This window comes from Bos grunniens, chromosome 5, assembly GCF_055505025.1.
Source record: "Bos grunniens cultivar Pamir isolate PY7600 chromosome 5, Bosgru_T2T1.0, whole genome shotgun sequence".
In the NCBI taxonomy this organism is placed as follows: Eukaryota; Metazoa; Chordata; class Mammalia; order Artiodactyla; family Bovidae; genus Bos; species Bos grunniens.
The window spans coordinates 48,172,374-48,188,082 of record NC_141169.1 but is presented as its reverse complement, the minus strand read 5'-3'; the positions used below and the strand labels follow the sequence as shown (position 1 = coordinate 48,188,082).

The window sequence follows — 15,709 nt, the reverse complement described above, 5'->3', positions numbered from 1 at the left end:
CTGCTTGAAATGTGGAAAAATAAAATTAATTTACTGATCAACAGAGAAACCTTTAATGTTTTCCCTTCTCTTCCCATCCTCACCCAATTCTGAACTAGCAGACTGGAAGTTATAATTCTGATGTTCACCATATCTATCTTTGTTTGGAAGCACAGGTAGGGAAGGAACAGACTCACAGCAGTCAAACTCAGGAAAGGTTTAATTTTATTTTTCGGCCACCATGCGGCATGTGGGATCCTAGTTCCCCAATCAGGGATCAAACCCACGTCCCTTGCAGGTGGAGCTTGAAGTCTTAACCACTGGACTACCAGGAAAGTCCCCCTAGGAAAGGTTTAAAGATCTCTCGACCTGGGCTGAAGGACATAGAGTGGGAATCCCATGTGCTAGCCTCTGTGGTGCTGGTTCATTTTAAACACATGAGTGAAGGAAGCCAACTCACAGGCTGCTCGTGCCTGAGTGATCTGACCCCAGCCTGCTCTGGGGGTGGTGGGCATCGTTGGTGACACTGGGTCACACACCAGATTATAAGGGGCTGCCTAACGAGTCTATTGATGCATCTACTCTTGAGAAATATTTTTTTTCCTGAAAAAAAAAAAAATTCAATTCATTCTTTCATAGTCTCCAGGGAGTTCCCTGGCAGTCCAATGGTAGGACTCACGTTTCCATTGCTGTGGGCTGGGTTCAATTCCTGGTTGGCAACTAAAAAAAATCTCCAGTTTATGGAAGAGCCATACTGTGAGCCATAGAACACTTGACTAGGAGGTTGCTGAACCAGATCAATATTAATCATTCCCTCTTGGCTCTCTTAACGGATGAAACCTAGCCCGGGGGGATGGCTGGAGGGTACCATGTCATAGGTGTCTCTGTCAACATCAGAATGCAAACTTTCATCAGACCACCCTTTTGGAGCTGCCTCAGTGCCCTCACCTACCAGATGAGGATGCTGGATGAGCTGATTTTCTAAGGTGCCTTGCAGCTCCAAAATTCTGTGATGCTGCATCTCTATTTTGCAAACCATTGTCTTCAAGTGTCAGCATGAGCAACGTATGTGTGCACCTGAGCTAGGTTACTGGAGGATAGATCTGGTTATGGGGTTTGAAATATGTCCCACAACATTGTCCTGGGAAGCAATAAGTGTGAGAGGTGGTGGTGGGATGCATGCAAACAGAAACAAACTGCCAAAGGGACAAATGTGCATTCCGAATTTCAAGATGTTATTAGGTCCCTACACTGTGGTCTGAAATCTTTGAAGACGAAGCTTATGTCAGTCATTCTCTCCACAGCTAAGCCAAGTACCTGTCAGGTAACAGGGGCTCTGAAAACATTTGCTGAATTGAATCAGACAAGCCTTTTAACCTCCTTGCACTTTAGTCTCCTCCTCTCAAAATGGACACAGGATAAATTTACCTCTAGTCGACTGTGGTCAGTTGATACGTTTCTGGAGACTAATATCAAGGCTAAGCCCAGGACACTTTTTACTGCTTTTAAGATGCCCTTCAAGTCAGAGCTCTGCCTGAGAGTTCTCAAGCTCTAAAATCAATCCTTTGTGCCGATTTTAAAAAGTCAACAGATAAACAAGCAGGTGAGGGAAGCATGTTTTTACGCGGCTGTGAGGAAGGAAACCCATTTCAGACACAGGTACTTGTAGCAGTTGATTCAAGCGGTACCTTTCAGCTAATCCCCCTTTAGTGAGGCTTGAAATGATTATAGGATCAAACGGCTCTTCAGTTCCTGAAATTGTGATGCCAAGAGGCCCCCCGTAGCGCTTCAGCTCCACGGTGTAAATAATTGCTCCGGAACTTTCTTGTTCATCTGCAATAAATGCCAATGAATCATAATTGGTTTCTTTGGAAGAAGCAGAGTAAAAAGACACATATCTTCATACATGAAATAAGAAATTCAAAACATCATCATTAAAGCATTATGTCTCAGAAAATAATTATTTTGGGAAGTAGCATTTCCTTAGTTGGCTGTAACATTCTAAAATAGGGGTGTTGCTGTCACGTATCAAGGAAGGGGTTCTCTGCCTAATGACTTATGTTTTAAACCTGTGAGGGAGCTACCCAGCTGGCACTGCAGGCCTTTTAATATGGTGTTCCTGCCTTGCACAGTGCTTGCCTAGTGTTTTGTGAGTGTGTCATAAATATCTGGGGGCTGAACACATGGTTAAGGAGGCAATAAGGGTGGAAAGAATCATGCAGTAAACAGAGATTGGGCCATGCAATTCTTGTTTTCAGGCTTTACAAGCAAGCTAACTCTCAATAGAGAAAAGTTGATTTTACTCATGGTTACAGCAAACTTGAATATATGCATGGTTAAGTGGGGCTTGGAAATCTGCAGCCCCTTATCTATCGTTTCATTGATTGTGTCTTAAAATGTGAATCTTATTCACAAATACACAGATATTCAGAGGGTTTTTAAAAAATTGTTTGTTGTAGCTGATTTGCAATGTTGTGTTTGTCTCAGTTGTACAGCAGTGATTCAGTTAAACATATATCCACTCTTTTTTAGATTCTTTTCCCAAAATACAGGTTTGAATGATTTTTCTCCCCTCTGTTCTTGAGACTAGGAGTCATGTAAATAACATTTCAGTAGTATATACCATGTTGCCACACTGTAGTGACCTAATTTTTACCATTTAATGTTAGTATGAAAGAAAATATTTGTGAGTATGGTCTGCTTAAAGCCTTGGCTTGAAAGATATCATGGGACACCTTCAACATGGTTGGGTGTTTTGACAATGTCAAGGTTGCAAATACGAAGTCTCAAAATTCAGAGGGTTTTATTTGCTGATGACATGCTGAAACAAGACATTCTGGGTATATCTTGTTTTATTCCTTGGGCCTGGGAACTGTGAATGGTTAAGGAGTTGTTCATTGCTGTACCAAAGGATACAGTGAAATGGTTCAGTAGATACTTTAACAAAATAGTCAGCTTTTATAGTCAGGCTGTATCCCAGTGAAGCATTAACACAGTCACATTTCTGCAATGAGCAGCTGTTCATTTATGATATGAGGCCCTAAAATAGGAGGAATAGAAAAGCTTGAATTAACAATTCAATTATCTGTGTGTGCAGTGAAGAATTACAATGAATATAAAATAGAAAGGTCTGTAGAGAAATGTAGGAAGCGATGTATACTCTCCAGCCAGCACCTTCTTCACCTCTGGCGTTTAGGAGTTTGGGGATGTACCCATCACCTCTACTTCCTCACTGCTCCATCTACTCAGAAGAAGCTCTATACATAGAGAATAAAAACCATCTCCCACACTGCAATGCTTACATCAACATCTAGGGTATAAACATCTTCAACATTAGACTCAAATTTATACTGGCAGCTGAGAATCCTCCACATCAAGCCTTCAACAGCTCTATTTGGTGGTTTACCAGGGTTCTGTTTTACTTGTGGTCAATAGGCTTGGTGCTGGCCTGCCAAGCAGCTGCTGAGAGAAACACTGGGATACAGAGTAACCAAAAACGGAGGCAGTCACAAGTCTAACTTTCTGTACACTGTGACATACCATTGCCCATCAGAGCTGGGTTTTACATAAACCATTAGGGTACTACTGGAACAGCACACGTACTTTGCAGTCTCTGCCAACAACTATATTCGGCATAAAATTCTAGGTGAGTCATTTGATTAGTAAACCTTGGTACAGTAAATGTTAGTTACCGAGGAGGCACTCTGATGTGCCTGCCAGTGGGAAGACCTGGCCGTTTTACTGCCCTTCTTCCTTATAGGGCAATCATGAACACTGGCATGTCAATGGGCACCAAGCATTCTGGATCTGGCCATCAGCTCTTTACGGGAGTTGTGGGAAATGCCGGTTACCAAGCACATGGAACCCAGCTGCCCAGAGCCCAGAAAACTGTGGGAAGTTTCCACTGAAACTTCAGTCCGGATGAAACCAACCGCTGGCCTGTAGGAAGCTGAGCTGGGTGCAGTCCCACTCTCTAGGAGAGTGGGGAGAAACCAACTCCAGTTAACTTGTTCTTCAGGTAACCCAGTTATCTGAACGCGCATAACAGCCAGTGCCCTGTGTTATTTCCGGACAGTTTTGCAACTTGTATCACTAAGATGACAAAATAACACCAGGAAAGGAGTAAACGTGTTTAGGACAGTTTCAGGCCACTTTCTGTAGGGGGACACTTTTAATCAGGCAGCTGAGGTGTTTCAATAACAAAAGGCACTTGTTAGGGTACTCAATGAGTTTAAATAGTGATGAGATGAAAGTCAAAAAAATGGCAGTATATTAATGAAGATGTGATGCTATATTTAGACAATGTCAAATATGTAGCTGATTTCTGATTTATTCAACAAATAAATTCTTCGAAACAAAAACTTGAAAGGAAAGATTTAAGAAACATTACAACCAAAAGCAATAAATACATCTTTTTGGATTCTAATTCAGAGCAACTGTTTTTAGAAAAACTTATCTATCCATGTATATGAAAACCAGGGAGACAGGAACATTGAGTAAAGACTGGCTCCAAATCGGGAAAGGAGTACATATATTGTCACCCTGCTTATTTAATGTATATGCAGAGTACACCATACGAAATGCTGGGCTGGATGATACCACACTCACAGCAGAAAGCGAAGAACTCAAGAGCCTTTTGATGAAGCCTCTTGATGAAGGTGAAAGAGGAGAGTGAAAAAGCTGGCTTAAAACTCAGTGTTAAAAAAACTAAGATCATGGCATCCAGTCCCATCACTTCATGGCAAATAGATGGGGAAACAATGGAAACAGTGAGAGACTTTTATTTTTGGGGGCTCCAAAATCACTGCAGATGGTGACTGCAGCCATGAAATTCAAAGATGCTTGCTCCTTGGAAGAAAAGCTGTGATCAACTTAGACAGCATATTAAAAAGTTAACACATTCCTTTGCTGACAAAGGTCCGGCTAGTCAAATCTATGGTTTTTCCAGTAGTCATGTATGGACGTGAGAGTTGAACTATAAAGAAAGCTGAGCACCGAAGAATTGATGCTTTTGAACTGTGGTGTTGGAGAAGACTCTTGAGGGTCCCTTGGACTAAATGGAGATCCAACCCAGTCAATCCTAAAGGAAATCAGTCCTGAATATTCATTGGAAGGACTGATGTTGAAGCTGAAACTCCAATACTTTGGCCACCTGATGTGAAGAATTGACTCATTGGAAAAGACCTCGATGCTGGGAAAGATTGAAGGCAGGAGGAGAAGGGGACGACAGAGGATGAGATGGTTGGGTGGCATCACTGATGCAATAGACATGAGTTTGAGTAAACTCCGGGAGTTGGTGATGGACAGGGAAGCCTGGCATGCTGCAGTCCATGGGGTCACAAAGAGTGGGACATGACTGAGCGACTAAACTGAAAAATTATTGCTATTGTGATGATATTTAGTTTTGAATTTTAGAAGTCTTTTATAAGAGTATTGTTTAGGGATACATTAATGATATTTGCAACATTCATTGATATGATGTCTAAAATTTCTTCAAAATAATTCAGTGTATGGGTGGGATGAGGAAATTAGGGTGGGAGTAGATCTAAAGCAAGATTGATTCTAAGTTAATAGCTATTAATGCTAGGTGATGTAGATGGTTCATTACACAGTCTTTATTTTTAAAATATATTTTCATATTAATTTTTAATTTATTTTTAAAACTTTTTATTTTATATTGAATTATAGCTGATTAACAATGTTGTGATAGTTTCAGATGGACAACAAATTGGACTCAGCCATACATACACATGTATCCATTCTCCCCGAAACTCCCCTCCCATCCAGGCCCATCCAGTTAAGGTTTTGGTGGCACAACAGTAAAGAATCTGCCTGCCAATGTAGGAGACACTTGTTCGATCCCTGGGTAAGGAAGATCTCCTGGAGAAGGAAATGACAAAACTCCAGTATTCTTGCCTGGAAAATCCTGTGGACAGAGGAACCTGGTGGACTACAGTCCCTAGGGTCACAAAGAGTCAGACACAACCTAGTAACTAAACAACAACCAGACCCTATGAGCCAGCTGCCCACCAAGCAGGGAGCCACGTGCTCTTGAGGAGGCCCCATCTCAGCTCTGCCCAGTTGCTGCCAGCAATGGTTTCTCCCTAAATTCTTTTCCTACTCTTTGTCCTTCTCTGCCACATCTATTTCACCAGCCCTGTCAACACTGAATTCTTTCTTTTTCCTTCTCAGGATATTCTGAAAGCAATAAATCTAAACATGTGGCTCTCTTCCTTAAAGCTTTCCATTAGTTCCCCGATTACTGAAGAATAAAATGCAACCTCTTGGCATGAACAGGGCTGAAGCCTCTATGTCTTCTGCCATCCTTTCCCATTCCAATCCAATCTAATTCTCTCCCCAATGGTCCCTTTGAAAAGCACCTGTCTTGCATCTTTAACCTTGCACCTGTTACTCCCTGGGCACAAACATCTTCCTTCCTCTGGAGAATTTTATTCTCACTTTCTAAAAATTTTTAGGCTTTTTATTTTGTATTGGGGTATAGCTGATAACAATGTTATGACAGTTTCAGGCGAACAACAAAGGGACTCAACCATACATATACATGTATCTGCTACTGCTGCTGCTAAGTCGCTTCAGTCATGTCTGACTCTGTGCGACCCCAATAGATGGCAGCCCACCAGGCTCCCCCATCCCTGGGATTCTCCAGGCAAGAACACTGGAGTGGGTTGCCATTTCCTTCTCCAATGCATGAAAGTGAAAAGTGAAAGTGAAGTTGCTCAGTCGTGTCTGACTCTTAGCAACCCCATGGACTGCAGCCTACCAGGGTCCTCCATCCATGGGATTTTCCAGGCAAGAGTACCGGAGTGGGGTGCCATTGCCTTCTCCGATACATGTATCTATTCTCCCCCAAATTTCCCTCCCATCCAGGCAGCCACAAACATTGAACAGAGTTCCATGTGCTATACAGTAGGTCCTTGTTGGCTATCCATTTTAAACATAGCAGTGTGTACATGTCCATTCCAAACTCCTCAATTATCCTTTCTTTCCACCCCCCAACCCCCAGCAACCATAAGTTAGTTCTCTTAAGTCCGTGAGTCTCTTTGTTTTGTAAGTTCATTTGTATCATCTCTTTTTAGATTGCACATATAAGCGGTGTCATATGATATTTTTCCTTTCCTGACTCACTTCACTCAGTATGACTATCTCTAGGTCCATCCCGTGTTGCTGCAAATGGCATTATAACATGGCTTAGCTGTCTTATCTTTCTGCAAACCTTCCAGGCTCCTTAGCTGAGACTAGAGACCTTTTCCATGAGATCCTACAGCTCTTAAGTATTCTTGCAGTGTTCCCATACTTCTTTATAAAATTCTTTTGCCTCCTCTCTTCCCACTGAGAAGAAAAATTGAATTTAAATTCTTCCTAATTAACGAAATTAAACAGAAAGGAATAAGGTTTGGTCAGGTTGAGCTTTGGAGGCTCACACACCATTGTAATGTAATATTTAAGATTCTTTGCTCCCTGAAAACCAATTTTTTAAAAATCGAGTATAGCTCATTTACAATGTTATGTTAGTTTCAGGTGTATAGCAAAGTGATTCAGTTATACATACATATATATCTTTTTTGTTCAGATTCTTTTCCTTTCTACATGAGAACCAATTTTCGCCCCCATTGGGAATTCATGGTCTAGTATATGCTTTCCACTCTGTGTTTTAATTCTCTCTCTACATGTTTCCTTTATCTGAATAGGATCACCTTGAAAATTCATGTTTTCTTTTTTTTACTGGAATATAATTGTTTTACAATGTTGTTAGTTTCTGCTGTACAATGAAGTGGATCAGCTATATGTACACATGTAGCCCCTCTCTCTTGTGCTTCCCTCCCACCCTCACCTCCCCACCCATCTAGGTCCTCACAGAGCACTGAGCTGAGCTATCTGTGTTATACAGCAGGTTCCCACTAGCCATCTATTTTACACATGGTAGTGTAATAGCACGCTCCAGTACTCTTGCCTGGAAACTCCCATGGATGGAGGAGCCTGGTAGGCTGCAGTCCATGGGGTCGCTAAGAGTCAGACACGACTGAGCGACTTCACTTTCACTTTTTACTTTCATGCATTGGAGAAGGAAATGGCAACCTACTCCAGTGTTCTTGCCTGGAGAATCCCAGGGACGGCGGAGCCTGGTGGGCTGCCGTCTATGGGGTGGCCCAGAGCCGGACACGACTGAAGCCACTTAGCAGCAGCAGCAGCAGCAGCAGTGTAATAGCAAGGACATGGAAGCAACCTAAATGTTCACTGACAGTCAAATGGATAAAGAAGATATGGTACATATATGTGATGGAATATTACTTAGCCATAAAAAGGAAAGAAATTGGGTCACTTGTAGAGACGTGGATGGACCCAGAGTCTGTCATACAGAGTGAAGGAAAGCTGAAAGAGAAGAATAAGTATCATATGTTAACATACACATGCTGGATCTAGAGAACTACTACAGATGGACCCACATGCAGGACAGGAATAACGACACAGATGTAGAGAACAGACATATGGACACAGCAGGGGAAGGAAGGATGGGCTGAGTTGGGAGATTAGGACTGACATATACACTAGCATGTGGAAAGTATTTTTCGTCTTCACGTGCCCACAGCCTAGAACTATGCTTAGCATCACAGAGACTTCAGTAAGTGCCTGAACAAATGAGCAAAAGGACAAATACCTGTTAGCAGGCAATTACAGGTTCCTAGCCTTGTGAGTCACCCTTCTGGCTGCTCCAAGGTCTAGTTTCCTTCTCCAAGGTGATGCAAACGCAATCAAGCTCATTCAAAGAGTGAGAATAAAGCCTGAGCTGCTGGAGTTAGCTGCAGGCTGCACTTCCAAATCCATCTGCCTTCTCGGGCAGCAGCCCAACTGGCAGCTGTACAGCCCTGCAGCTTGCGAAGAGGGTGATAACTGCCATTTACGCTCAGACCATTTTGGAGGTGGAAACCCTCCAAGATACTCTCTCCTTGAGGCTGTTCCAGCTAAGAAAGGAGCAACTGGAGTGTTGAACCAGAACAGAAACTTTCTGAGAAGGAAGAACGTGGATCACCAGGAAGTTGCAAAGAGAGCCTAAACAGATGTTAATGATATTATAAACAGCTTCTATATCACAACAGAAGGTTTACCACTATTAATGAAAGACATGAAAGGGGGCCAGCCAACTTGTTTGTTCTGCTCAGCTCCCTAGTTAAGGAAATTAATGGGACCATGGAACAGATGCAAAATTGCAGCATTACTTATCTGCAATGTTATTCCCGGGCTTCTTGAGTGCCGTCTGTTTAACAAAACGAGCACTATCTAGCTTGAATTCATCATGGCATCTGCTTAAGTGGCCAAATAGGAGTCTTGGATTTGGGAGAGGGCCTTTGGAATGCATAAATATACAGGTCAGTCAAAGTTCACTTCAACTAAAAATGATGGAATTCATGTCATCGAGTATGGCTATATTTCTTGGAGGGGGACAGACCTGAGAAAATGAAGCATTTAAAAAATATCCTCTACAGCTGCCTGTACTGGTTTTTCCAGTAGTCGTTTATGGATGGGAGAGCTGGACCATTAAGAAGGCTGAGTGCTGAAGAATTGATGCTTTTGAATTTGGTGCTTGAGAAGAATGTGGAGAGTCCTTTGGATAGTAAGGAGATCAAACCAGCAAATCCTAAAGGAAATCAACTCTGAACATTCATTGGAAGGACTGATGCGGAAGCTGAAGCTTCAATCCTTTGGCTGGTTGATACAAAGAGCCGATTCATTAGAAAAGACCCCAGTGCTGGGGAAGATTGAGGGCAGGAGGAGAAGAGGATGACAGAGGATGAGATGGTTGGACGGCATCACCAACTCAATGGACATGAGTTTGAGCAAGCTCCAGGAGATGGTGATGGACAGGGAAGCCTGGTGTGCTGCAGTCCATGGTGCTGCAAAGAGCTGGACATGACTGAGCAACTGAACAACAACAATCATGGAATTAAATGATGAAATCCAAAAAAGATTCATTTGTGAAACAACTGATTATGACAAGATTGCCATTGAATGCAATGAGAAAAGGTCAATCTTTTCCATAAATAATGCTGATTAACTTAGATATTCACATGAAAAAATAAACATTGTTCCAGGATAGGGAAACCTGGTGTCCATGAGGTCACAAAAAGTCGGATACAACTTAGCCACTGGACAACAGCTGCCTGACTGTTGTGTAGTCATGTGACCTGGCTTTATCAAAATAATGTTCCAAGGAATTGTTGAGTGTTTAGGAGAATTTTAATTTCTTTGTTTGTTTGTTTATTTGGCTGCGACTGGTCTTAGTTGTGGCGTGTGAGCTCTAGAGCACGTGGGCTCAGGAGTTAGGGTACATGAGCTTAGCTGCTTCGTGGCACGTGGGATCTTAGTTCCCCAACCAGGGATTGAACCTGCATCCCCTGCAAGGCATGGCATATTCTTAGCCACTGGACTATGAGGGGAGTCTGCTAAATTTCTTTATGTAAGTGATCATTTATAAGTCTCCAAATTAGGTTGTCTCATGACAGTGCTTCTCAAAGTATAGTTTTGGGACCAGTAATTTCAGCATTATTTGAGAATTTGTTAGCAATACCAATTCTCAGCTTTATCCCAGACCTGTAGGAATCTGAAACTCTGAGAGAGTGGGACCCAGTCACCGGTATTTTAGCAAGTCCTCTGGGTGATTGTGATGTTGATTTCAGTTTGAAAGCCATTACTGCTTTGCGATAAAGCAGAAACAAGGGAAGAGTATTAAAAAAAAAAAAATCTATCAGGAGTTTTTTTCCTGCAGCCAGCCTCTTGCCCTACCACTGTTCCTTGCACAGCCAGGATCATTCTTGGTTGCTCATGACGGGGCATTCTGTTATTTCAATCTGTTATTGAATTCTGTTATTTCAGATTTGATGGGGAAAAAGCTGCTGAAAATTACTTAGCTGGCTTAACACTGATGAACTGAAAAAGTAAAAAATGAAAGGCCAAATCTTTGAAAGGTAGATTTAACTGGTACTAAGGCTATATTTGCATAAGACTCTGTTTGGAAATGTGAAAAAGTCATTTGCTTTGGATAGGACAAGTTGTAGCCTGGAAATGTTTCTCTATGCAGATTAGAGCTGGTGAAGGGAAAATACTGAATTTATGGTCTCAAGAAACATGCTGTATGTTAGAAGTGAGGTGCTTTACATCAAGAGAGATATTAGTAGCAGCTATGAGTTTGACTGGCACAAAGGCAATGACACGAAGCGGACCCTTATAAATTATCTGGGAGGGATTTGGAAGCCCCCATCTGTTTCTTGCCAGAATTTCCCCCAAATTCTCTACTGTTTTGCTCTCAGAGCTCTAAACTCTCCCCTCTTCATACACATTTTGATCTAGATGCAGACAAGGCTATAGGTTTTCTTTCAAGGGGGTTATTGCATCTTTGAGGTCTTGGTAATTAGGTAACAGCCGTTGTTTTAATGCTCAGACCCAGAAAAGCACCCACTGGCTCTGTGTGTGTTCCATCGCTCAGTTGTGTCTGCCTCTTTGTGACCTCATTGACTATATCTTGCCAGGCTCCTCTGTCCATAAGATTTTCTAGGCAAGAATACTGGAGTGGGTTGCCATTTCCTATTTCTGGGGGTCTTCCCGACTCAGGGATAGAACTCAGGTATCTCTTGCGTCTCCTGTATTGGCAGGCAGATTCTTTACCACTCCACCACCTGGGAAGCCCACCCATCATCGACTCTACTTGATTTATTCTCTGTAGTAGTGAAAGATGACAAATGCAAAAGCTCCTCTAGGCAGAGCAGCCACAGAATATAGGGAGGGGAACCACTATACTCCCAAGTGTTTCAAAAAGTTTGGCTATAGTAAAATAAAGCTAAAATTAATTTTTAAAACATCCTAATAATGGCTGTTGGTAGTCAGCATTTACTGGGCCTTACTTAGTGCCATACATTATTGAGTGCTTAAATATATCGCCTCCTTTGATCCCTAAAACAGTCTTGTGTAGGAGACATTCAATAGATGTTATGGATGAGGACGCTAATACTCAGAGAAATTAATTTTCCCGAGTTCGCCAGCTTGTCACTTGTGAAGTCAGTCTAGTGTTCTTAGTCATTATGTTCTACTGCTTCCCCCAGCCTGGGCTAGAAACAGAGTTAATTCGGACTCTCTTAAATGCATCTTTAATGCTTCAGTAAGTGATTGCAAGCACTGGTCACTGACAAAATACTATGGCCTCATTCCTCTGCTCTTTTATCTTTTAATGGCTCCCCATTGGCTTCTGGGGTAAAATTCAAATTCCTTTTTCTAAAAAAATTAATCTTAATAATTAACCCAATGTAGCAAAGTACTACTTAAACATATAATCTATCTAAATAAATTATTACTGAGATATTCTATATTTTTTGTACTAAGTCTTGAAAAATTCAGTATGGAATTTTCCAGGCAAGAATACTGGAGTGAGTTTCCATTTCCTTTTTCAGGGGATCTTCCTGATCCAGGTATTGAATCCACAACTCCTGTGTTGGCAGGTGGACTCTTTACCAGTGAGCCACCTGGGAAGCCCATTTTATATTTACGGTGTCTCAATTTGGATGCTAAATTTTCCACACTTAAGAGGTGAAATGTAGTCCAATGAAAAAAAATTGTGTTTAATGGAATAATATTTTATCTTGCTTTTGTTTTAAAATTTAAACGGTAGGTTAGAAGGACCATAATGATCTGGTTTCAGTGTATCTGTCTCCTCACCTACTACTGAGTCCTTACACAAACTTTCTACTTTAAGTGTATGTGCTACTAGGATGTATCATGCTCTCTGACTTCCTTTGGTTCCTCTTGTTAATTTTTAATAACACATCCCAAATACCTTCGAGATCAGGATTGCTAGAAGCATTTACTTGAGTTCCCCAGTCTCACATGGGTGCCTTCATATTCTCTTAACATTTTGTACACACACCTAGAACATTCATCATACTGCTAATTATTTTCTTCTGTTTCTCTATAAGGTGGTAACTGATTTAGGGCAGAGATTGTGTCCTTTTTAATCTAAGGACTGCCAGTCCCTAGTACCTTACAGACACTAAATAAATGCCAATGGCATGACTGAATGAGAAATAAACACTTCAGCAATATTTGAAAATAGCTCTGCCATCTCCCTGGGTAAAGTGCAAGGCAGAGCAATGAAACTGGTGCAGCTGGAAGAAGTAACATCTGTTAAACTCAAGTGCAGTATTACTAGTTTAGGAAACCAACTTCGATTATAAATTTTCTGTAACTGATGACAGAACCAAGGATGGAGAGGAGAAGACAGTTAAGGAAAGAACTGGGGACTTCCTTGGTGTACAGTGGATAGAAATCTGCCTGCCAATGCAGGGGAAATGGGTTCGATCCCTGGTCTGGGAAGATTTCGCATGTTGCGGGCAACTAAAGCCTGTATACCACAACTACTGGAGCCCTTGAGCTCTAGGGCCCCAGAGAGCCACAACTAATGAGCCCCTGTGCCACAACTACTGAAGTCCATGCCCCTAGAGCCTGTGCTTTGCAGCACGAGAAGCCACTACCATGCGAAGCTTGTGCTCTACAACCAAGAGTAGCCCCTGATCATTGCAACTGAGAAAGCCCACATGCAGCATAAGATCCCGCTCAACCAAATAAAACAAGGTAAATAAATAAATAAAAAGAGAACTGGAAGACTCCTGAAGTCTACTGGTATAGAAAGTTCAATATTCGTGTAAGTAATATTTTAGAGAGTGAAGAATATATACTGCATATTACCATTCTGATTACAATTCAAATATTGAGACAAAGGATTGAGACAAATATTGAGACAATTTAAATCACCAGCTTAATTTCAGATTAAGCACAGTGTCAGACTTTCAAAATCAGTGACTATTGTCATGAATAGTGCTTATTTTCCACTCACTTATATCTTGACCTAGCATCAGAACTAATGTGGGGAAAAGCATTTCAGAATATAATAATAATAATCAAATAGTCCCAAGTTATTGAATACTGACTGTGCCAGTAACTCTCTCAACAAGCCACAGCAGCACCCCGAGGAGGGTATTATTTTGCACATATTACTGAAAGTACAACCGAATCTCAGGCAGGTTAAGTAACTTGCCCAGACGCATTCAGCTCAAATGTAGTAGAACTGAACTTTAAACACAGGTCTGATTTAAAAGTGTGCTCTTTATGACTATGTAGTCGGCCTTGAACTAGTCGAAGTCCAAGTTTTGCACTGAATAATCCCCTCCTTGCTTTGCTGTGAATAAAAAAGAACTTGGTTACTCAAATTATACTTGTATTCTCACGGTGGAAAAGGATATGGAAACACTCAAATTGTTCCAAATCAATGATCATATGATAATGTTCAGTTAGTGGTCTGTTATAAAAATGTGTCTGAGTATAGGTTTCAGTATGCTGACTTGAGAAAATCTGGTTTGGGTAAATATCTCTTAACACCTATATTTACAGTCTTATTTTGGTTAGTTGAATGGTTTTCAATGGGAGATTTTAAGATTTAAAAAATTGAAAACACTTATAAATTTTTAAAAAGTACCTAACAAGCATGATCCTTACCATAGTATTAGGCATAGGGATTGTAGGGGGAAAGAACTAAAAGGGGGAAAAAATGAGCCAAAGGGAAGAAGCAACTGAAGTAAGACGTGGCTCTCCAAGTGCTCAGTTGTTTCTGAAACTTCTCAGCGTGTGTCTGCACTGCCTGGTTTTGGAACTGGGAACACTGCCAGCCACAAACAACATACATATTCATCTCTGGCTTGGCTTCTGCACTCTGCAAGGAAGGTAGCTAAGATCTGCTTAGCTTGGCAAATCATGCGAAATGGGTTTCTCCACAGGGCTTTGCCTCTTCACTAGGACAGAACCCTGATGCTGGAGGTTTTATCCTTCTTTTAAAACAAATCCTCCCCCAAAAGTACCATTGAGATATGCTTGTTAGGAGAGAAATGCAAATGTTGGTGAGGAAAATCAGTTGCTTGTGAAATAACTAGAAGAAATCTGTGCATATTTTTAAAGGTTCATTATAAAGTATATTTGGATATAATTATCCTTACCAGTGGTACTGATGGATGTAACTACCAACTTGTTTTGGCTCTGAATAGTACTCACAAACACATGGCCTGATGTGACCGTGAACTCTGGATCTAGAGGATTAGATTCCAGGAGATTGCAGGACATTGAGAACTACTCGTTATTGGTTGGGATGAAATTATTCAGTAGAAACTCTTTTAACCATCTCCCTGTAACCAATTTACTGGATTTACTGTGACTCTCCATCCTCTTTGTAAAATATACCGACCAATGCCATTGAATGATTCAGAATAATGTTTCCCTTTGTATCAATAGCACCCTATGTACCTCTGTTTCTGCTACCAATTGAGTCAAAGTGAAGTGAAGTAAAGTTGCTCAGTCGTGTCTGACTCTTTGCGACCCCATGGACTGCAGCCTACCAGGCTCCTCCCATGGGATTTTCCACGCAAGAGTACTGGAGTGGGTTGCCATTTCCTTCTCCAGAGGATCTTCCCCACCCGGGGATTGAACCTGGGTCTCCCGCATTGTAGGCAGACACTGTATCATCTGAGCCATATATGTATACAATTGAGTCAAAAGCTTAACATTTAGAGTCAATTAGGTTTATTTCCAAGCCTGTTTCTGCCGGTTTCACTTGTTATTTTAACTGTATAATTTGATGAATCTTATATAACCTATGAAATATGAGTATATTGGAACTATG

The 15,709-nt window shown here is 41.4% G+C and overlaps 1 protein-coding gene across 21 annotated transcripts in view; it reads right to left on the bottom strand.

Annotated features, from left to right (window-relative positions):
- The window catches only part of GRIP1 (glutamate receptor interacting protein 1), a 754,369-nt gene that overhangs the window by 52,912 nt on the left and 685,748 nt on the right, over positions 1–15,709 (bottom strand). For all 21 annotated transcript variants that reach the window (XM_086400127.1, XM_086400138.1, XM_086400118.1 and 18 more), the window contains one exon: positions 1,668–1,812. In XM_086400127.1, coding sequence (XP_086256253.1) covers positions 1,668–1,812 — 145 coding nt within the window. The remainder of the gene's footprint in view (positions 1–1,667; positions 1,813–15,709) is intronic.